The 23,553-nt window shown below is 35.0% G+C and overlaps 1 protein-coding gene across 1 annotated transcript in view; it reads left to right on the top strand.

The window, feature by feature from the left end:
• Positions 1–16,086, top strand: part of LOC150105683 (zeta-sarcoglycan-like) — a 96,020-nt gene extending 79,934 nt beyond the window's left edge. The window contains exons 4-8 of the mRNA XM_090395009.1: positions 5,448–5,535; positions 5,764–5,883; positions 13,050–13,122; positions 13,535–13,658; positions 15,393–16,086. Of these exons, the coding sequence (XP_090251135.1) occupies positions 5,448–5,535; positions 5,764–5,883; positions 13,050–13,122; positions 13,535–13,658; positions 15,393–15,569 (582 nt within the window). The 3' untranslated portion in view covers positions 15,570–16,086. The remainder of the gene's footprint in view (positions 1–5,447; positions 5,536–5,763; positions 5,884–13,049; positions 13,123–13,534; positions 13,659–15,392) is intronic.
• The last annotated feature ends 7,467 nt before the right edge of the window (positions 16,087–23,553 follow it).

Here is a 23,553-nt window from a genome sequence, read left to right as displayed (position 1 = left end):
GATGTTATTCAGTAGAATTAAATATAAATTGCATTAATCTCATCCTGTTTTGTGTGTTATGTTCCATCGAGTCGTTTACGACTCCACGAACATACATTCTCCATTCAGATCTGTCCCTGGTCATGTCCTTCAGAATTTCCAAGCGCATTCCGGTTGCTTCTTTAGCCTCCATCTAATTCCTGATCTTTCTCTTCTCCTGCTTCCATCAACTTTAGCAATCATCATCATCTTCTCCAGACTGTCATTTGCTCGCATAATATGTCCCAAGTATGACAATTTTTGCTTGATGATCATAGCTTCGAGGGAGCAATCTGGCTTTATTCTGTCTATCACTGCTTTATTGGTTTGCTTTGCAGTCCGTGGTATTCTTAGTAAGCGCCTCCAAACCCATAATTCAAATGCATCTAATCTTCCTTCTTTCACTCTTTCTCAGGGTCCAACTTTCACATCCATACAGCACCAAAGGGAATACCGTTGCTTTCATGATTCTGATTTTTGTTGCGAGGCTAATATCTTTATCTTTAAAGATCTTCAGTACAATAACCATCTTTATAAATTCGGGATCCTAGGATCACAAAATTGTTAACTGCTTCCATTTTCTCCCCATCTACTTCAAAATCATCAAGTTCACATGTTGCCATAACGTTTGTCTTTTTGAGGTTAAGTTTAAGACCATCCTGTTTTACCATCATGTTTATTTTTGGTTTAAACTAGCAGAGAGAGACCGCGTGTATGTTCGCTATCCAGTGGATACCTACTAACGGTGCCCATCACGTGAAGGTGAGGATTGAACATAAGGTCAGAGGCCCTGGTCGTTTTTGCGCATTCTTTAAAGGTCAGTTATCTGGCTTTGATCTTTAAGCAACCCAGAGGAAGACTGTCTGGGTGAATTGATTCAGTCAGAGAAGGGAGAATTCTATAAGATCTGACAGTATTGGAATAATGATAGACCAATCTGGAGAAAAAATGAGTAATAATGTAAACTTAATCACGTGATACTTTCCTACCATCCTATCAAAACTTGAGAGACATATCAGGAAATCGAAATGGTGAATTTGTCAATATACATTCTATGTTATTACCATATATTTTTAAGTCGGTGGCTGTGTAACTTTGTAGTAACGTTCTTAATTTCATAACGCAACCACCAAAAGGAATACTGTTCTAGGTTCGATTCTAGTCACCCATGAGAACTTTTTTTTTTCAGCCCGTTTTCTAGTTAATCGAGCTCTAACAGGCATTTTTCTCTTCAGGAAACTCGGTTTTTTAATGCAGGATTGCATAAAAAATCGACCGTAAAACTCGTATAAATAAAACACACTATTATAAACAGAAATATGAGTGTTTCATTTTATTAGTGAATACTACTGTGTCCACTCAGAGGATTACATACTAAATAAATGTAATAATTTGGTGATACTTAAGTAAAGCCAATCTCTAAAAATTAAGACGATCCCTAGACCACTCAATACAGGCCGAAAGACAGTTCATCTCAGCGTTGGCTCCGCTCAATGATGGCCTTCCACCCACCACCACCACCACCACCACCGAGCAGAACCGCTCAAATTCCGGAGAAAAGCATTCACCGACAAAGCCCTCACCGGGCGGTGCCGGAAAACACCTTTCCCGGAGACTCAAATTGCTCCCTTAAGAGAGCGAACTCAAACTCTCGAATCTCAGCGTCCAATTAATCGCCTCTTACGACATGCTTGGATTTACATTGGTGCTATTCTTATCCCAACAAGCACATTTTGCCTTTAAGGGAGCAATTTGAATCTCCGGGGAGACTCAAATAATTATTTAATTATTATAATTATAATCCTTATAAGGACTGGCTTAAAGGGGCGAAGCAAGAATGCTTTTCATCTTCCCCGTTATCTATTGAGGACAGTGTAGGGATAAGGTGTTAATGAGCTATTAAAGCTCTGATCATGGCAGAAGGGTAACAGCAATAGCTGGGCCTCAGCTAGGACTTCATTGGCTACAGAATTGCCATCCATTACCCTCCAAGGATATTGGATTGAATGATTCAATCACCGACTATGTAAGTAAAGGTGAAATCTCAAAAATATACGGACGATCTCTAGGCCACTCCATAGTGGGCGAAAGACCGTCCTAATCTCAGCGTTGGTTCCACTCACTGACGGGCTCCCCGACCACTGAGCAGAACCGCTCAAATTCCGAGGAAAATAATTCACCGACAAAGCCCCTCAGCGGGCCGTGCCGGAGAACACCTTCCCCGGAGACTCAAAGTGCTCCCTTAAGGCAAAAACCTTAAGAGAGCGAACTCAAAAACTCATCGCCCAAGTGGGTAAGAGCAACAGCCGAACCTCAGTTAAACTTCATTGGTACAGCTTTGCGTTGCTATCCATCACCCCCAAGGGCATTAATGAACCAATCGACTATGTAAGTAAAGGTTCTATCTCAAAAATACGGACGATCTCTAGGCCACTCATTCGTGGGCGAAAGACCGTCCAAATCTCAGCGTTGGTTCTACTCAGTGAAACTCGATTACCGAGCAGAACCGCTCAAATTCCGAGGAAAATAATTCACCGACAAAGCCCCTCAGCGGGCCGTGCCGGAGAACACCTTCCCCGGAGACTCAAAGTGCTCCCTTAAGGTAAAAACCTTAAGAGAGCGGACTCAAAAACTCCTCGCCCAAAGGGGTAGCAGCAACAGCCGAACCTCAGTTAAACTTCATTGGTACAGCTTCGCGTTGCTATCCATCACCCCCAAGGGCATTAATGAACCAATCGACCGCATCTCACGGTCGATTGATTCCTTATTATAATTATTATAATTTTATTACAATAATAATTATAATTTTCTCTTATAAAATATTTAAAGGTGTATTTTAATTTATTTAAAATTTTAAAGAATTTTCAATTATTTGTTCTTTTAAATAAAATATTTAAACTAAAATATAAATTACATTATTATTTCTAAAAAAATTCAAATTAATTTTAATGTGATGACAGAAGCTGTTGTGCTCTACCCCCCCCCCGATGTTTTTTTTTTTTTTTTTTCTAAATGAAAGTCTCAATCATAATTGATGGCCAGCTATCCACTGATTTCCAAAAGTTGGTTAAGGATAAAGAAGCTGTATCTGCACTCTTTGGGGTATAAAAAGGCGTTAGAAGATTATTTTTTTAAAAAATTAACATGAAGAAATTACCTGATTGATCCTATCAATATCAATAGTCTCATGCTTGCCTCAAAGAAGTGTAAGGTGAAACCTTAATGAAAACAGTCGCGATTTGTTAGATTGTCTTTTTTTTTTTACTTGAATAACTCTGCTAATTCTAGAGCTAATAGAGTAATACAGCCATAGAATACTATTGTGCTCACTCAGAGACTAAATTGTAACAATACATTATATTTCACAGAGTTACATACTAAATTGTAATAATTCAGCTTATCCTTATAAGGACTGGCTTAAAGGGGCGAAGCAAGAATGCTTTTCATCTTCCCCGTTATCTGTAGAGGACAGTGTAGGGATAAGGTGTTATTGAGCTATTAAAGCTCTGATCATGGCAGAAGGGTAACAGCAATTGCCGAGCCTCAGTTAGAACTTCATTGGCTACAACATTGCCATCCATTACCCTTCAAGGGTATTAATCACCGCTCCATAACATAACACACACACACACATATATATATATATATATATATATATATTATGTATGGTATAATATTTTCTGTTATAAAATATTTAAAGGTGTATTAAAATTTTAATAGAATTTTTAAATATTTATTATTTTAAATAAAATATTTAAACTAAAATATAAATTACATTATTATTTCTAAAAAAATAAAATTATTAATGAAAAGTCATAGAGAATAAAATGCGTGCCACATGGACTCGTGCTTCGTGTGTGAAATTTATGAATATTACGATATTGTTACTTTAGGCTAGAGAATCATACCTGGGATGTGAAGAATAACCCCCCCCCCGTTGGTTTTATTTTTATTTATTTTTTTAGAGTAGAGTTAGGATATCTAGCTGCAAAAGCTTAGGTGTGATGTCAGGACCTTAAAACGGAAAGAACAAATGCGTGAAATTTGTCAGTGAAGCATTTTAACTGTTAATTTTTAAGAAAAGACTCTATCTATCTATTCCCTTCTGCCATACGGCCGGGGGGGGGGTAGCTATATGCTACCATACTAGGGAGATGATTATGAGCAAGGTGGTTTCCCGTTTCCTTCCTTGCCGTAAGTATTTATGACTGTAACCTGTGTGTTCACGGGGTCGGTTTGCCTGCTTGCGGGATGAAAAACCCCAGATAAACTGGCGGAAAAAACCCTACTGTCCGCGCCCAAGACCGGCCTGCGTGCATTATATCATTATTTTTATGTTAACTTGGCTATGGCTGAGGAAGATCCTTAAGCTCCTCACGTCGTGGACGGGAATCGAACCTAGGACACTCCTTCCCCAGGCATATGGCTGCGAAGCAGAAAGCCACTAGGCTAACCTCGCGGACTTAAGAAAAGACAACGTATACTATTATATTCATTAAACAACTTTAATTAATACTTCCTATATTTCGGTGATGTTACATGACCATCTTCAAGGAACATAAAAAATAATGATATGTGCACGCAGGCACTAACACTGGACAAATATGGGTGAAGACGACTGAAGTCGATCCCAGAGTCCTAAAAGGTGCCGCCAAGTGAGCTTAATTGGCTGTTGGGCTGATGTTCTAAGAATGCAAGTTTCCCATATTTGGGCAGTCTCATGCATCCAAATTTGTTGAGATTTGGGGAGTTTTTTTAGAGCTGAGGCTGATTCCAGGAATAATCTGTCATATTTAAACTTGCTGCGGTGTAGTAAGGTGGCTTTCTTCCAGCGTATTTTATGGCGGGTGTCCAAAGCATGGTCAGCAAGTCCTGAGTGGCTGTTTTGGTGGAAAAAATCGGATATAATCCTTATATTCAGATATCCTGATAATAGCTGTTTGGCCGTAGTAAGACAGTTTGCAACTACAAGGGACCCGGTATACTCCAGGTAGGTCTAGGGGAAGTAGCTGGTCTTTGGGGGACCCAATTTAGCCCACTAGGTGGCACCTTTTAAGACCAACTTCAGTTGTTGTCTTCAGCCATATTTGTTCAGCGTTAGTGCCTGCGTGCACATATCATTATTTTTATGTTCCCTGAAGATGGTAATGTAACATCACCGAAATATTGGAAGTATTAATTAAAGTTGTTTAATTAATATAATAGTATACGTTGTCTTTCCCTGAAAAAAATAACAGTTATGTATCACCAACGTATAAGTTTATCCACATAAAGCATTTTTAGTAGAAAATTTTAGTCACTACCGCTAGATGTCACTAATGGAACATTTGCTGCGAATGGAATATTTCGTTCGACAGAGTACAATTATAACATGTATTTAGATGCATCCATACGCAAATTATTCTACAAATATTTATTTTTTATTTTAGGAGGAGCCTCTAAAAGTAGAATCCTCTGATAATGTTACAATCAGTGCTAGAAATCGGGAAGGCAATATCACAAACAGATTGTTTATAGGTAAGTCACTGTTCCTCCTTTTTAATCTTACCACCCATTTAGACAACGCAGAGACTTAAAAAAAAATAATCTGTAATTTTTAAATAATCTATATGCAAGGATTTTAAAATGAAATACGAATAAAGTGATAAAACTTTAACCGAAATTGCCTGATAGCGAAATTTTAATCACTCTGAAGACCCACTTTTACTCTTATCGTAATCTCTTCTCTCTCTCTCTAATACTTAGGTCGATCTTTTGTGGAATCGATAGGCGAACAATTTATAGTAAGAAGTCCCCAAGGTGGGCTCCTCTTCCAAGTAGACAATAAAGAAGTTGTGGTGTCGGCAGAAAGGTTAAGGGTCACAGGTAAGAAAAGGTACTTTATATTGCTACTATAATCTCGCTTATTTTTTAACACTTCCACTGATTAAAATTGCTTCTTTTTATTGATAGTTCATGCTCAGAATGCAGTAAAATCTACAGCGAAAAGTGATAAAAAAAAATTTTACTTTCCAGATGAATATTAGAGGCAAATACTCACATCAGAAAGACTGCTATTAATAAGCATTTACTAAGTGAATACATTTGTTTGTACTGGTTAATATTAGAAACATATAAGGTAAATAAAGAAGTATATAATTTCTTATCAGATATTATAATTAAATGAAAAATCTATTAATTTTTCTATTTCAAAATTTTAAAAAGTAAATACACCTTTTTTATTTTTGTATATGAATAATATTTGTTTATATGCATTAAGTATTTGGATATTCGTTTTTTGATTGAGTTGAAAAAGTAAAAAAAAAAAAGCATTTGTAAGTTATCTTTATGAGTTTAATTTGTATTCCTTCTCCTACTAAGCCAAAAAGATAGATGCCCAAAGTTCCCAACTTTTTCGAAAGAATCTGCATACGCCTCTAATATACATAGCAGACACAAGCACACCCACATTTAGTCAGTTGGGTTTAATTATAATTTCTTCTTTATTTATATAATATGTACTAAAATGAAATTCAGTTAGGGAAAAAAAACACCTCAGTGTCATCGATTGGTGGAAAAATGAATTCCGGTAATTTTTCTACTTACGTGACTACAAAAATCATATTGGTAATAAATGACTGAGGAAGACCAAATTTTGTATCTTTGCCCCACGACGCCTCAAATCTTCGTTATGACTGTGCTCCATCCTCTGTGAACCGTCTGTTCGATCAAAAGTCGTCAAATGCATTAAAATAAATAAATAAAAATCTCAGCAACGTAGCTTTTAGCGGAAATTCGTTAGTCATTAATAATACCGATTCACCTTTCATGAGGTCCACGAGCGATCTCCGTGTGTAACCGTAACGATTACAATCACTGTTTTACACAATGTAACGTCCCCTACTTTGAATTCTCCCCTCACAAACCGATGTCACATTCGCTAACTTATGAATACTCCAGATTAAAAATTTAAACCAAAATTTGTTGAAAAAAATTCTTTAATTAATTTAAATAAATCTTTACATTTATTATTACTAAACTTGCACTCCTGGCTGAAATTGTAAATTCTTTAAAGAACTTTATTAATTAATCTTTACGTCTTCCTTTATATTTAATTAAGTCTTATATTTTTCCTATTAATTTTTAATTAGTCAAATTTTATCACCAGATGTGAGGCCGCCACCCCCGCTTATTGGAAGCCTGAAGAGGCATGAAATCTGTTTGGTCTGTAGAGGGCAAGGTTTTCGAAATATGTAATAAATAAATAAATATGCAAAAAATAGGCAATATAATAAAAATAAACAACAAAAAAAAAATCTTAGCTTGCCCACGCTACTAATGTACTATTATGGACTTACATCCTTTCGTACATGGGAGTCATCACACACACAAAATAATAAAACAAGACTAAAAGAAGGTTGTTATGGTATAATATACTAATACTCAATATAATACAATATAAAGTACTACAAAACTATACAGTGGTTCAAAATTCCACGTACAAACTTTGAGGGGAGGTAGAGAACATCAAACTCAACCATGTTCATATAGGAAAGCATGACCGGAAACGCCACCGGAAGGTACTAACAGGGACACAAAGATACAGAAATAACACAAGGCAGTAAGTAGTGTAAAAAACTTTATTAGGCGTAACTGAACAGTTCGATACATAATATGGTAAACGAGGCGCATGTCTGCCATCTCAGCGTTCGTAAAACGACGCATGTTCTTCGTACGACGTCGAAAGCTTGAATGAGGAAGTCCCAATTGCTCACCTGGAGCGCTCGCGAACAGCGCCATCTATCACTTTCGGGTGGCGTTTCCGGTCGTGCTTTCCTATGTGAATAGGGTTGATTTTGATGTTCTCTACCTCCCCTCAAAGTTTGTACGTGGAATTTTGAACCACCCTGTATACTATCAGTACATAAGATAATGTGAAATATTTAAAGCTGTTTATTTGACTTTTAGAATCATCTAAACAGTATTGAAAACGAAGATATGAATGATAAGCATAATATGAGTTACACTCTTATATTAAATAAAAATAAAAATATTCCTTATAGTTTCTTCATGATAGTTGATGGGATAGCAATGTCACTTTACTAGTGACATTGCTATCCCAACAGTAAATATTTCGTGTGTGTGTGTGTGTTCATGGGGGCTGCTTTGCCTGTTTGCGAGATGACAAACCCGAGTTTATAGGCGAAAGAAACACCTCCTCCTGAGACAGGTTTACTCATCTCCAGTCGAAAAGCCGTGATCGTTAAAAGGTTCTTCCCGTCCTTAAATGTGAAAATAGTAAGAAGAACTTCGCTCAAACAAGACGTTTTTTTCTATAACGAGATAATAACATAATTAACTCTGATAAAAATGGCTTTTTATTCTATCTAATTTAGTTATATTCGTAAATATTTTATCTTCTTCGGTTATTTATTGCTTTGATTTCTAATTGACATCTTTCGGAATGTCTAGCAACTGTCATTAGATATTGTTATGATTTTTATTATATCTTTGCGGTTATTCCAAATGCCATATTATGTTCGCCATACGCATCATTATATTTAAGTGTGCACATTATCATTTATAATAATATTTAAAATAATATTGCCATTTATTTAATAGAGTGCTAGTTCCTTTTATTTACAATCCCTCTATTTCATCCCTCACTAAAACCAACTTTAATTTCTTTGAGCATGTCTTGCTGTTTATTTTATTTTGTATAATTTCATATTATTCATATATTGATGTATTTGAACTCCTTGTAGGTTGCTATTGAATTGCTTTTTTATTTATTTATTTTTTTAAGTCTTCTTTTACCGCTGTATCCATCTTCGATTAGTTTGTTCTCCTACTTTGGTTGACATTTGTTCGCATTTAACAATCTTATTTAGTGCAATCAGCTTACTTTTCATCGTGTTATAATTTCTCTATTAATTATAATGTAACGAATTACAGATTCCTCTTTTCATATATTTGCCAATATAATTTTTTGTGTTCCCTTTTGTGATTGAAATATATATTATTTCGTCTTCAATCCATTCAATAATTGCACAACAATTTAGGGGATTCGTTCCATTTTCATTAATTATTTCTTCATCATATCTTTGAGATATACCAGGAATATTTATATTGTCAATTCCAGCGTTTAAATCTCCAAAGTATTATCATATATATTCCTTTTTATGTCTAAGAATATTCTTTTTTTGCTTTCGGTAGTTTTAAGCGAAGTTATCTGCTTAATATATTATTATCATGATTATTATAATTCTATAAGGGAACCTTCATGGAGTCTGTAGACGTATCGCTGGAAGACCATTAGCATCTAAACCTAACCATCATTTGTATAATATCTGTCAGATTTGGCTTGGAACTCATTCACTGACAAACAACTCACAGCTAACTCTGGGAGGCCCGTTCCACTCATTCACCACTCTCCAAGCAAGAAGAAAAAGAAAAAAAATACATGATACCCTTGCTAACCACACTTCTTTAATTTCTAGAGATGACCCCGAGTTTTCTCTACACTAATCATGTACTGGAAAAAATTCTTGAAAAATTAAAGGGGTAATATGGATTCTGTCCATATTACCCCTCTCCTCTGTATAACCACGTATCTCTTCTCATAAAGAGCATTTTACACAAAACACTTCGTTTTTCTTCTATTCAACTTACAAAACATTTGAGGTCATTTCAAACACAAAATAATTGAATACTATTAAATGCGTATTTTTAAATGCATATACAAATATATTTTCAATGTCTAGTGTATGAATGATATATAACAATGATAGTGATATAATAATGGTATATTAGTTATAATGGTAAAATAATAATAGTATATTCTTAATAACTAATTGCAGTATTAAAAATAATAAGGCACTTAAAAGATCCCAAGTGTTTCTTTTAAAAGAGTAGTTCATTTCTAAGAATGTGAAAAATAATTTTAGCTAACGAGGATGTCGCAATGTTATAAAATAGCATCATTATGCTCATAGCTTCAATTGGACTGGGGATTGACACAGAAATTATAGAGATGCCAAAACCGTTGCAATGAGCCCATATCCTTATTATTATTTTTTAAAATTATTACACTGTTTAAATGACTTAGGAAATGAAAACACATTGCGTAAAGGGATAACTCAAACACATCCTAGCAACTGAAAGTGACAAATGATTACTTTTCAACACGAAAAAAAAAAAAAAAAAAAAAAAAATTCGGTTAGCTTTCTGAGTAAAACTGGACATATTCGAAGGCATCATAGCAAACAACCTCAGATAACTCCACTATTAAAAAAAAAAAAAAAAAAAAAAAAAAAAAAGTGCAAATACTTTTTTCATTGGGTTCCGTTATATATCTCATGGGGTTGTGTCTGACGTATCCTATTTATCAGATGACAACGGTACAAGCGCACTCCTCTCCCCCCAACTGCCTCGGATTAGATGACTTGACTACGCAGGCCAAATATTTAAGTTCGAGTCATCGTACAGATGAAGGTAATGGCGCGCGCACGTCATACGGTGCTTTCATGTCGGGAGCTAGTGACACCGATCTGTCCTTCTACCAGGAAATTACAGTGGCTGAATATTGCCATCACCAACGACACCGTCTCTCTGTGTGTGTGTCTGCGTCGCTGTTGATATTTGGACGGATAGCCGATGGCAGTCTTTGATGAATAGGCATTGTTCAAAGTGAGCGACAGTACCATCACTGCGGTCTTGTACTTTCTTTCTCTCTTTGTCGAATGTGCTAAGTTTGTTTATCGTGCTACAATTTACAAAATAAAGACAAACAAATATTCAACACATACTCAACTTGATATTATAATTTTCATTAAAAAAATAGTAAACTTTTTTGATTTTACGGTGGCTATCCCAACATAATCCTTAAATATTAGCTCAAAGATTCAAGTAGTATTATTTCTAATCTGCATTCTTTATCAGATGGAAGGCATTCAACAGCTGAGCGATACAAGCAAATGAGCCCACATTCCAGTTTTGTTTTTAATCTTCACGAGTTCTTTACCATTAAACGAAATTACAATACTACATCAGGTAATGATGACCTCTGTTGGCATTAACTGTTGTCCCAGTTCCTATAACAAGATCTAATGACAATTAGCTTATTGTTATAATTTAACAATGAAGTGAAATAAAGGAGAAAACTGATTTGAAATCAACCCATCACCAATCACGCCTGTGTTGAGACATCATGCAACAATGACTCTAAAAGTGTTTATGACGTAAAGGCTTAATGGGTGTAATTAGTTCTCTTTCCTAAATCATCGTACATTTTTATGTTTCTGTTTTAACTGGTCATTAAACAGCTATTTGCTGTTCCACTAATATGCTGAGCCATACTAAAGTGTAGTATGGTAGGAAAGTACCCAATAAATCACTGTTAGTTTGTAAAAATGGAGAACCACATTCATAAATATGCAACCGAATTCGCGGTTGCATTTTAATGTATACATTAAAAAGGACCGCGAATCCTTCTCAGTTAATTTTGATTCTTTAATATTATTCTTTCGAGCTTGAGGTCTCAATTCAAAGATGTGATTGAGTAAATTTCTAGAAAATATATATATATACAGCAATCCCTCGATTAATGCGCCCCCGATTAGTGCGTTTTCGATACCCAAATTCGATTAGTGCGCCTATATACACTTAAAAATAAATGTTACCGATTTAAAAATTTTTCGATCTATACATTTTTGTGGCTAACTATTTAAAAAATCACTCACCAGGATGAAATAATTTAGTTACCGACTTGAAACATTTTACGAAGTTATTTTTTAATGGCATACTACGCTATTTCCATGTACACTATGATCATTTTGCTGATCATAACTCGTACAATATTGTTTTCCTTACTTTTTAATTTTAAATTATTTTCCTAACCTTTAATCACGAGTAAAAGAATTAGTGAGCAAAAAATAGAAGTGTGAAAATGATTCGAAAAGTAATCTGATTGGAAGAAAAACTTGAAATGATAAAGAAAAATGAACAAGGCGAGTCCAGAGCAAAGATAGGTGAATCAACTGCTGAATAAAGAGAAAGGTAAGGCTGCTTCAAGTTGATCATGCATGCACTCGAAATCAAAGTATTATAACGATTGAATTAGAGAGACTCCTTTTTACATGGATCGAAGATTGTAACCAAAAACGGATCCCGCTAAACACTGGCCTTATTAAATCAAAAGCATTCTCTTTGTAATCTGGAAAGAAAGGGCCATCAGTATGGAAACATGAAGAATTCAACGTACGTTAGTGCTAGGTGGTTTGAGCGTTTAAAAAATATTATTATATTACAGCCTTTATCACACTAATTAGACTAACACCACACAGTCAGGCTAGCAGCGGCACGGGATATTTGTCATAAATTAATTGTAACATTATAATAGTAAAATTATACAGGTGTATTTATTCTTTTCAAAATTTTAGAAATTTTATGTTATAATATTTAGAATTTAATTCATAAATTAAGAATATATATCTTTCATTATAATTACATATATATTTTATAAAATAATTAAAGAATATTGGTAACTTGTAGTCCACATATAAAGTAACTAGTTTACAGTTCCCTTATGGTCATAAAGACTTTTATTCTCAGTTTTTTTTTTCACTGGTTGGAGGCTACTATGACGCAACTGCAAAAAAAAAAAAAATGTAAATTTTGCGAACTGGGTACAAAGATGATATTAATGCGCATGCGCTACACTATTCATCTAGTCTAGTGACTGGTGTTGTAATTGAACATGGGCTCATCTTAGCATACAAAAAATGTAGTCAATACGCACACACAAATCTTTTGGGGGACATTGGTGAGGATAAATAAAGTACACGAAATAAATATTACATTTTATTGATATTGTTTATCACAAAAATATGCATTGAATAGAAATGCTTTTAATCTAATTTAAAACACTGCTTTTTAACTATGTTTACTAGAATTATTATAGAGGATGAGTAAAAAAGTTTGATTTTAGTGCATTTTATTTGTGTAATTTATGTATATTATCTTTCGAAAAGCAAATTTGTTATATTTTACAGGAGAGGGTGGTGTACAGTTTAAAGGCTCAGTCCAGACTCGTCTTGTCACAGCCGAACCCTTCCATCAACTCAGGTATGACAATTTCTCTCTCTCTCTCTCTCTCTCTCTCTCTCTGTGTGTGTGTGTGTGTGTGTGTGTGTGTTTCCCTCCCGCACTGCTTACTGATTAGTTATGGTTCTGAGATGGAGATGGACTTATCTTTTATGGATTGACTGAGATTGAATTTTTTTTTTATGGACAAAAGTCCATAAAATAAAAATAAAAAAAAAACGAACGAATTTCAATAAGATAATCATTCCACCATCTTAGAAGAAGACTAGTAAATGAAACCTCACTTCAAATAATCTACAAAAGTGAACTGAAGTCTTTCATATTCAAGCGCGCGCGCGCACGCACACACACACACAGAGAATTCTGTTTTGATTTCCTTTCCTCTTCTGTAACTCCTATTACTCTGATTATTATTATTATTATTATATTCCAGATTAGAGTCGCCTGCCCGTACCCTTCACGTCAAAGCCCCAAAAGGCGTCAGTGTCGAGTCCAGGGCGGGAGATATTAGCGCTACCAGTTTAAAGGACCTAAAGCTTCAATCAAAAGAAGGAACGGTAAGGATTGTTTTTTGCTATTTGGGAGATAAATCTAAAAAAAAAAAAAAAAATTATGACCTCAATTTGCATTTTCTTATACGTTCTAGCTATTTCCTTGGGTATGTGTCTAAGATGAGGGAAATGAGAACAGCAATATAGCATGAGAAAAGATGAAGTACTTATGACTATGATTTAGCATTTCGCTGTTGCAATTTTCGCTCAAGCTAATCAATTCAGAGCTTCCAGTACTAAAACCTGCCTCTCGTAGCTGTGAATTATTACTCGTAATATTTCTGGAATCTGATGGGAATGCGTTTTCTAGTAATGAATTGCAAAACAATACGATAAATGGAATGATGATTTTCAATATTTAATGACGTAGTCGCTTATAGGAAACGAATTTTTGACGCTTGAACCATATTATTAATAAATCTTTTCTGTCGCATATTACAACAAAGCACTAAAAGACGTCAGAATGGTTTGTAGTGCTGAAAAATATCACTAAAATGACTGAATTTTAACAAGAAAGCACGACAGCTATATACACACGAATAATTATATAAAAATACGTTTTTATGTTAGTATATTTTACAGTGGTGATTTTTAAGTAAAGCACTTTCTAAAAATTAGAACGATCCCTGGATCGCTCTCCATAGGGACCAAAAGATCGTTCAACTCAGCGTTGGTTCCACTCAGTGACCCCCCCCCCCCCGCCACTGAGAAGAACCGCTCATATTCTAGGGAAAACAAACTGCTCAAACAAGATACTCAAAATGCTCTCTCGGGGCAAATCCCCCGAAATCTAAGCCTCCCCCTCTCTCACAGAGAGCAAAATTCCGGAAGAAAACTAAGAGAGCGAAACTCTGCATCCCATTTTAGTCGCCACTTACGACATGCATGGGTTACAGCGGTGAAGTAAAGCCCTGTTTAAAAATTAGAACGATCTCTAGACCACTCGATAGTGGCCGAAAGATCGTTCAACTCAGCGTTGGCCCACTCAGTGACAGGCTCACCCTACTACCGAGCAGAGCCACTCATATTCTAGGGAAAAGCGTCCAACGACAAGACCCCCCCACACGGGTCACGCCCTCACCAGAGACTCAAAATGATCTCTCATGGCAAACCCCCCGAAATCTAAGCCTCCCTCACCGGGAGCAAAATTTCGGAAGAAACCTAAGAGAGCGAAACTCTGAAAACTCTGCGTCCATTTTAGTCGCCTTTTACGACATACATGGGTTACAGCGGCGGCGCTATTCTTAGCCCGGCCACCACACGGAGTTCTTACATTCATTACTTGCTATTAGTTAATTAAATATTGTCATTTAAAATTTTTAAAGTTGTATTATATTTTAAAGATATAAAATTTAATTACTAAAATCTTTAAAATATAATTAAAAAATAAAATTTATTTTAAATAAAAAATATATTATATTTTCATTTTATAAAAAATAAACGAAATTTCCTGAGAGATATTCAAAAGAGTTTAAAAGTAGTATGTGTGACATCTCTGACGCTTCTTTTCAGGCAAAAAAAAAAAAAAAAGTATTTTGGACAAAACAATCGTAAAATATTCTCCTTGTGGGTGGCTAACATCCCTCTCCACCCACCACCAGCTGCTTAGTAGGATGACGTCACGCTTAGGGTGATGGAAGCGAAGTACACAATTACTTCACTTCCGGTGATTATTAATGTTCTTATTTGTTGTTTATAGTTTAACGAAAGCTAATAACTCTCCATCGCTTTCTCTTTCAGATCTGCCTCGATTCGGACAAAATAGAACTGAAAAATATCCCCGTCGCCATTCCGTTAGCCAGAGAGCGTTCGCTTTCCTATCCGGGCATTTATCAACTGTGTGCATGTAAAAACGGACGATTATTTCTCTCCCCTCCCGAGGGTCACTGCCAAGCGGATAACATCGTATGTAGGTAACGTGGAGTGTTCTGATTAAAAAAAGCTTCTGTTCTGGTTACCACTCTCGGGTGTAACCATTGTTCGGTGTGTGTGTGCGTGAAAATCAAATCGAAATGCGGTTGGTAACAACCTTTTAGGAAAGAAACAGACTGTGGAGGTTGAACTGTGCTTCCTGGTGGCTAAGTTAGATGAGTTTTCGTGTTATTTTGTATCAAAATATTTCTCTTTTTGGATTGTTAGTTCTGTATTTACGGCCAAATGACTCATCCGCATTGAACAATAGCATCCTAGGACAGTCCGTTTGCAAATGTTAATACAAATCGACATCTTCCCTCCCCCTTCTTCCCATTGCTTCTGATAGCAGTGAACAGTAGCAAAACCACTACTGCAAGAAATTGTGTATCCTAACAGCGGACAGTAAAACAATATTTTTATAGTGAGAAAAAAATGTGTCAGTTTCTGTTTTTATTTCTAATTAGGATTTCAACTGAATGCAAATGAAATGAATTGAAATTTACAACTCAATCCAAACGAAATGCACAAATCAGAATTTACAACTAAATGTAAATGAAATGTACAACCTTACGATTTTAACTCAATAAAAATGAAATGTATAGACCTATCTCTACTATTACATTTAACAACAATATGTATATTGTTATTAAATGCAATTGTTAGAACATTTACTTTTCATAGTTTCTTATCTGAACAATGAAAAAACATTTTATAGGATAAAAACCTTTGAAATCTAAATTGTTTTCATTGTTAGCACGTTCCAGTTTCATCTGCTAGCCATCAGAAAAATGAAAAACATTTTACAAGGTAAATACTTTTTTTTTTTTTTTTTTTATTCTCTCGAACTTCAAACTCTTTGACGAAGACAAACAATATTCACCAGAAACAGTGCTTCGTAGGGAACCCACCACAGTAATATTTCACAGAGATTAAAAATGTCCATTTTTCTGACAGCAGTTGGAAGATAACAAAAGCAATTTCATGGGAAGGCACTTTTAAAAATGGATTAAAAAATAATTTTATTATTATTTTTTTAAAGTGTATTTTTAGTAAACGAGTGAATTCCAACAAACTGTTTGTCATGTGATCACAGTGCAATGGTAGACACTAAATATCACTGTATATAATTACCAAATAATGTTTACACGATGATTTGTCTTCAAATGAATACGTGGCATGCAAAGGAAACATCTTACAATCACATTAACCTTCCCAAGACAGTGATTACTCACACGGTTTGCTGGAGCCACACCTTTCCAACCATTTAGAAGTAATTTACTTGGAACTATTTGTAGAAGGTAATGATCACTTTCTTACAGTTTCTCCTTGTCGGTCCGCGAATACACTGGAAAATGAATCTTTAAATAAACTTCAATGAGACCACGAAGGTGTTGAATGTAGGAAACATCAATAAAATAGATTAAAGACGCTTATCAAAAATAGAGTTGTTCTAAAAATGAATTTTTTATACAATTAAAATGGCTTCGAACAATCACTTGGAATTCTAACAATAAAAATGTAAACAGAGAGTGGAGACGAAACAATGTCAATACATTTAAACAATGGATATAAATGAAATTGATATTTTATTGTGAGAATGTTACTTTTCTGTTATTTTAATACATGCATTAAAACAATAAAAAAAAACAGCAAATCTGAGGGTAACAATGAATGGAATGATTCATATAGAACCGACCTCAAAGTTTTCGTTCCATGAGACTTTCCTTAATTTCTTTGCAATTCACAAGTGCTTAGACTAATTGGCGTCGCTAGTTCTAGTCTATAACGGACTTTTTAGTTCGGTTTTATATGAATCATTGTATCTGCAGTTGTCATTTCAGCTCTACGAATACGACCTTACCGTCGTAGTTCATGGGGTGGGGGGGGCGGCTCCATGGGTACGTTGTAAACAAAAACCAATGCATTCCACATGACACCCCCGTCGAGCAAAAGCAAGTTCAATCTTCGATGTTTCGAGTTAATTTCTATATTTTATTTTTATTTTCTGTTTTATGATTTTATAGCGTGGCCAAACAAGATAATGACTTAAGAATTGATGTCGGAGAGCGTTTTAAGAATCCCATTCCCATTCACTGATTTCGACAATGAACTTGGTTGACGGTTTTAAACAACGAATGGATTTGACTTGGATGAACGATGCTTGGTATAAACAATAAAAAAAAAAAAGAAGAAAATGAAATTAATTAAAAGAAAAAAAAACAAGGAAAGAAATTGATTAAAAAAGAAAGAAATTAATTAAAAAAGAAAGAAATTAATTAAAAGAAAAGAGGAAGTAATTAAAAGAAATAAGGAATTAATTAAAAATATCGATTTAAAAATAAAAAATGAATTGTAATTGGATTTAAACAATAAAAAGGCTTATAACAATGAGGTATTTAGTCTTTAATAAGTGTGTTTATGACGAGAAAATCAAGGTTTCTTTTGCCCTTTTTGTGTCCTTGAAGTACAGGTATCCCTTGCTTAATGCGGGATTTGATTAACGCGGCGAAATTAATTGCGGCAATCCCTTGATATACGCGGCAAGAGTTTTGATTAACGCGGAGCTCGCAGCTAATCTGACATGTACATGCGAAATGTTTAATATCAATTTCTTACACAATTCAGTGTAGAGCTTGGAGGTCATGAGTAGCTGGTTTGTGATATTTTACAATAAATTGTATCTGAGAGATACCGCGACCTCCGATGTCGCTATGGTATGGTTTATTTATTTATTTATTTTTTTATTCTTTGTTCAATAATTTCTAGATTGTACTGAAAATAAATAAACCATCATGTATTACTGAAATAGAGAGCCAAAGGTTTATTTATCATACACCTCCTCTAGGAGATGTGCTTTTCATTATGGAAAATACTAAGGAAAGTGATCTGGAGCTTACTCCGCCTTTACTACGAGTTGCCCATAAGGCTGCTTATGCTTGCATCTGCCGAAACTTTTAGTTTCTATATATTCGGCACGAAATTCTTGTAGTTTCTATATTTGGCTATGAAATAATGTTGGATTCAATATCCACTTAATTTGTACCATCATGGATTATATTTGCAGTGGTTTTTCTTTATGTTTTATTGCTTGTTTGCCGACGTCTGGAGAGTCATTTTGCTTGTTATCGTAGAATTTATGCCAATAAGAAAAAAAACTAAAACTGTTCAAACGACTCTTGATAACTTCTTTTGATAAAAAAAATTGCGGTAATTAATGTAGGTACAAACATTTATTAAACATTTACTTTGCATTCATTTTTTATCTTTACTAAAAGAGTACCACATAAAACGAATTATTAATACAGTAATCGATCATGGACGAATTGTAATTTTTACCATTGATTATTAGATTTGATTAACGCGATTTTGATATACGCGGTAACATCGAGGGATTAATTAACCGCGTTAATCGAGGGATACTTGTATTTCTATTGCAACACAGAACTGTTTCTGAATTTTTCTGTCATTCCGCTCGTCGTGTTTTTCTTCTTTATTTTGACAAAGGATTAATGTTGCCTTACAAGCACCCTCCCTCAGTTAACTTTATCTCTTTGGCCTGAACATTGCCTTCACTCGAGTTTAAAATATCGCTTTGTTTAAATTACTTTATGAAATCTTGTGTATAAAGCTCTTTCTCTTTCGCTGGCTAATGGCTACGAGATCCAAACTGGTGCATAACAAGCACTTTTTGCTGCCCCAGCTAATTATAGATGTCGCTGCTGCCGCTGGTTTGTCTTTTGACATGTTAATGACTAGCCAAAAACGTTTCTTAATCCTTCGTGATTGCAAGAAAGCAAAATATGTGTATAGGGGGGATTAGTGTCTTTATTATAAAACGCTATCTAGGACAACATAATGACGGCCGCGATCCATCATCTCAATAAGAAACAGCGGTAGGCTTCGTGTGGTTTTCGTATAAAGTCTGGGAGCTTTTTTGATAACTACTATTGCGGAAAACTACTTTACAGTGAAGCACTTTGTTTAATCTACAGGCACTCACTACTACTTTACGCGCCATCTATCGTGATACAGTGGAACTACTCTGTAAGGAAGGGTGAAAAAAACAAATGAAGAAAACATCGACTAAATATGCCTTTACAGTTTGTATTTCATTTAATTATAAACAAAACAGTATGGAAATAAAAACCATAAATTATATCAGGTTACCAATCCTACTTTCGGAATAATTTCACGAAGTTTTATTATTAATATATCAATTAAGTGATATGTTAATTAACAAATGAATATAGCTTTTAACAAATTTTGTATTTTGTCAGGTTTTGTATAACTTTTACTTTCTGTGTTCTATATATAGGATGCTATTTCGCAATAATCTGGCTGTAGCTAGAGTGGTTATTTTATTTTCCACGTCTCTGTCTTTTTGTTTCCGAAGACTGCTTATATAGGCAAGAATTAAGTGAACTGTTATGCATCACGTATCGAATATAAAGTCAAATGTCAAGTCGCAGATCACTTTAGAGATTACACTAATACTTTCAAACAGTAAGAATGTTGTTTACTGCGATGAGCTTTGCTAATACAATGTGATGGCAAGTCTGCTGTTAACATAAGTTTTATTATTAATTATTATTATTACGAATTATCCTTTTTTGGTCGTGTATTGTAATCTGTAAATTTAGATTCGAATCTGTTCTGTGAGATTAATAGTTTTGGTACCGGGTCGGTAGCTCTTTTATTACAAGAAATCGGAAGTTCGAATCCGATATATGAATGTCTTTGATTGGGAGATGAAAGTTCTGTTTGGGTCTTTAGAAAAGGGTTTACGGTGCGCTAATGTACAATAGCGTTACAACCTTACGTGAGTGGAATTCACCTAAAATTAAAAAAAATAACAAGAAAACAGGATAAGTTCATTCATAAACAAACGTGGATCCCCCCCCCGCCAGTAAACTTGGAATTTTCCTCTAAGATAGGGTTTTTTTTTTCCCTGAAAAGAAGCGGATGACAGATATAAGAGGCTGACAACAGTCACCAAAATCTCGTTATTATCGCTACCTTCACATCCCCAATTTCCGAAATCGTGTGCAACACAAATATATGTGTGTATTTGGATTACTCTTCAATTACGTAGAGCAAACACGCACGAGGCCTTTCGCCTCACTCTTTTCAAAATCAAATATCCGAAAATTTTATTCAAACTAAAAGTCACCGCTATTTTTCTGAGGATCAATGTTTAGATGCGTCATTGTTATCCTACATCATAATGATGAAACAAAACGTAAGATATCCTTAGTGATTAGGGAAAAAACAAGATGGTGTATATAATTCACGGGGGAGGGGGATTTTTTAAAATTTAATTTTGACAACAAACACAAAATTTTATTTTAAAATGATCTCAATTGCTTTCGAAGATTTTTTGTATTTTAATATTTGCAATCAGTTCATCCAATGCTTTAATATATATTACTAAAATTACATTGACATATAAACATCAATGAAACGGCATCATAATTAGCATAAAATTAAAAATAAAAAAAAAATGAGGAAGTTTTTATTCAAACAAGACATTCCTTTATTGTGACTGATGTTATTATTTCATGCCGGCGACCAAAACTGTTCCTCTCGAATATCATTTTCAAGGGAAAAAAAAAAAAAAAAAAAAAAAAAAAAAAAACTGAGTATGGTTTCATCTCTTAGTTTTTTTTTTTTTTTTTCAATACTGTCAGTCCCATTCACTCCTTTCTTCTTTTCATCCTTTCGCCTGCAGCTGCTCTTCGTAAGACGATATTACGACAGTGACGTAATAGTACGACAGAGAGAGAGAGAGAGAAAGAGAGTAATGCCGGAAATAACTGTCGTATTTTCGGATTTCCGGGATAGGCAGAGAAAATGAAGGAAAAAATAAATAAAAAAAGTAGAAGCCTAATGTAATGCACATGGCGGCACCCTGTGGTCATGCATCCCCCCCCACACTCCCCCGAAGTTTGTGGTAAGAAAGTTCTCTGCTTATTTTCTCGAGTCGAGTATTCTTCAATGTGTAAAGAGAAATGCGAATGACGAAATAAAAGTGCATTAAATAGTACTGACAACTGAAATTTAAAGAAAATCTACTTATAATCTCAAAAAAAAAAAAAAAAATGCAATTTTTGTTTTCTTTCTTACTATTTATTACGTTTCTTCATGTGTTAACGGATTTATGCAGAGTAAGAAAACAAAACTACAATGCATCTGGGAATAGAAGTCAAGTGTGCGACTTAAAGGTTAACTTGTCCGTTTTGTAAGAGAGCTATGAGGCCAGTGTATTGTGATTGTAAATTACGCGTGTGTGTGTTCTTCCGCCACGTGTCTAAAAAATTTTTAACAATAGATTTAAGATAAATATATTTATTGTAAACTTACTGCATCCAAAAAAAAAAAAAAAAAAACTCAGGATTTAATCTTGGGAGGGGGAGGAGGGCAAAGTTAAGTAAATGATTTGAGAATACACACTACGCATTGCATACGACCTATGACAGCATCTGCAATGATCGCCAATACATGATACCCGTGATCTCTTCTGGCCCTGCTCGGCCAAACGAAGTACGCTCGGTCCACCCGAGCACTACCTCGTTCGCCTTGCGTTCACAGTAACCGTGATTCCTGAGAGCTAATTCATAAGTAGTATAGAAATAGAATACAAGACACAACATAAATAAAAAAATTAATTTTAATTGGGAAAAGATTTTTGGAAAATTTTGTAGTGTTTTTTTCCTTTTTCTTTTTTTTTTGGGGGGGGGGAGGGGAGCAGGGGCACGGGTCCCCTGCCTCCCACTGGGTGCGCAACTGATAATATCACATAATAACAATCCGTTAATAAATAAAGCATAAAATAAAATAAATTTATAAACGTAAGTTTGGCTACTTATGTTAGGCATAGGCCTAATACATTTATTGTAGGCTTAAGCCAATATATTTATTTTAGGCTTAGCTACCAGAAAAGGTAGTTTTTTTAAATGATTCTTAGGAGAGGTTTTTCGTAATTTAAACACCTCTCGCAAGCAACAACTGCAACAAATACATTAGTTAAATTGCCTGCATAGCTGTTACACGGCGAAATTGTCAACACCGTAAGCTGAACAACACTGCCAAGGTTACAACAGCACCGAACTAAACGATGAAAGAGGAGGCCTGGAAAAAGAGGGATCTTCACCGGCGTGGTTCATCACATTATCATAAACTGCAAAAGACGCCAAAGAACATAAAAGTGGCTTTATTCTTTCGTGTTTAAAATTCTACATGCGATCGGCGCGGTAGCGCATCGGTGACCTTACTGTCACCCTCCTTTTCCCTCACAAACCCCCCCATCGCCGAGTTTCTCCCTTCCGTCATTCGACACAGACCGGTAAGGGGGGGGGGGGATAGTACATACAGACGATGCGTTTCCTCCCCCTTCCTGCTTCCATCACCGAGGAATGCCGTATATTACGCATTCTCTTCTGGTTGGGCTTCTGGACATTTGCCGAACTAGGAATGTTTGAAACGGGATGACATCGATCGGTATCGCGTTTTCAACGACGCCGACTGTTCAGATGTGTTCTAGACACCAACCACCATCACGACTACTGGTATTCGATTCATGGCAGCGTTATTCCGAATCTGATTAACCTCGAAAACAGAGAACTATGTGGAAACTCATTATGACGAGAATATGGCCAATGAAATGAGAAATTGCTTTTCGTGAGACCACTTGGTTCCGTTTTGTAGCTTTGGACTTACACTTTTTATTATTATTCGCTGTTTACAACGGTGGGTCTATACTAGTATTTTTTTTTTTTCTCCTGGGGTGAATAAAATTCACTTGTTGGTTATGATGTGTGCCATTCTATGACAGATGAGTTTATCAGCATCCGCGATCTATAAAAGAGGCCATTATTATTATTATTATTATTATTATTATTATTATTATTATTATTATTATTATTATTTATTAGCTTCAAGATAGACTACCAAAGAGCTATTCTCGGTTTGAATTATTAAAGTTTTTTTT

The sequence above is a fragment of the Typopeltis vanoorti genome, chromosome 6 (assembly GCF_054136105.1).
Source record: "Typopeltis vanoorti isolate ZY-2024b chromosome 6, IOZ_Tvanoo_1.0, whole genome shotgun sequence".
In the NCBI taxonomy this organism is placed as follows: Eukaryota; Metazoa; Arthropoda; class Arachnida; order Uropygi; family Thelyphonidae; genus Typopeltis; species Typopeltis vanoorti.
This window is presented reverse-complemented; position numbering and strand designations above follow the sequence as displayed.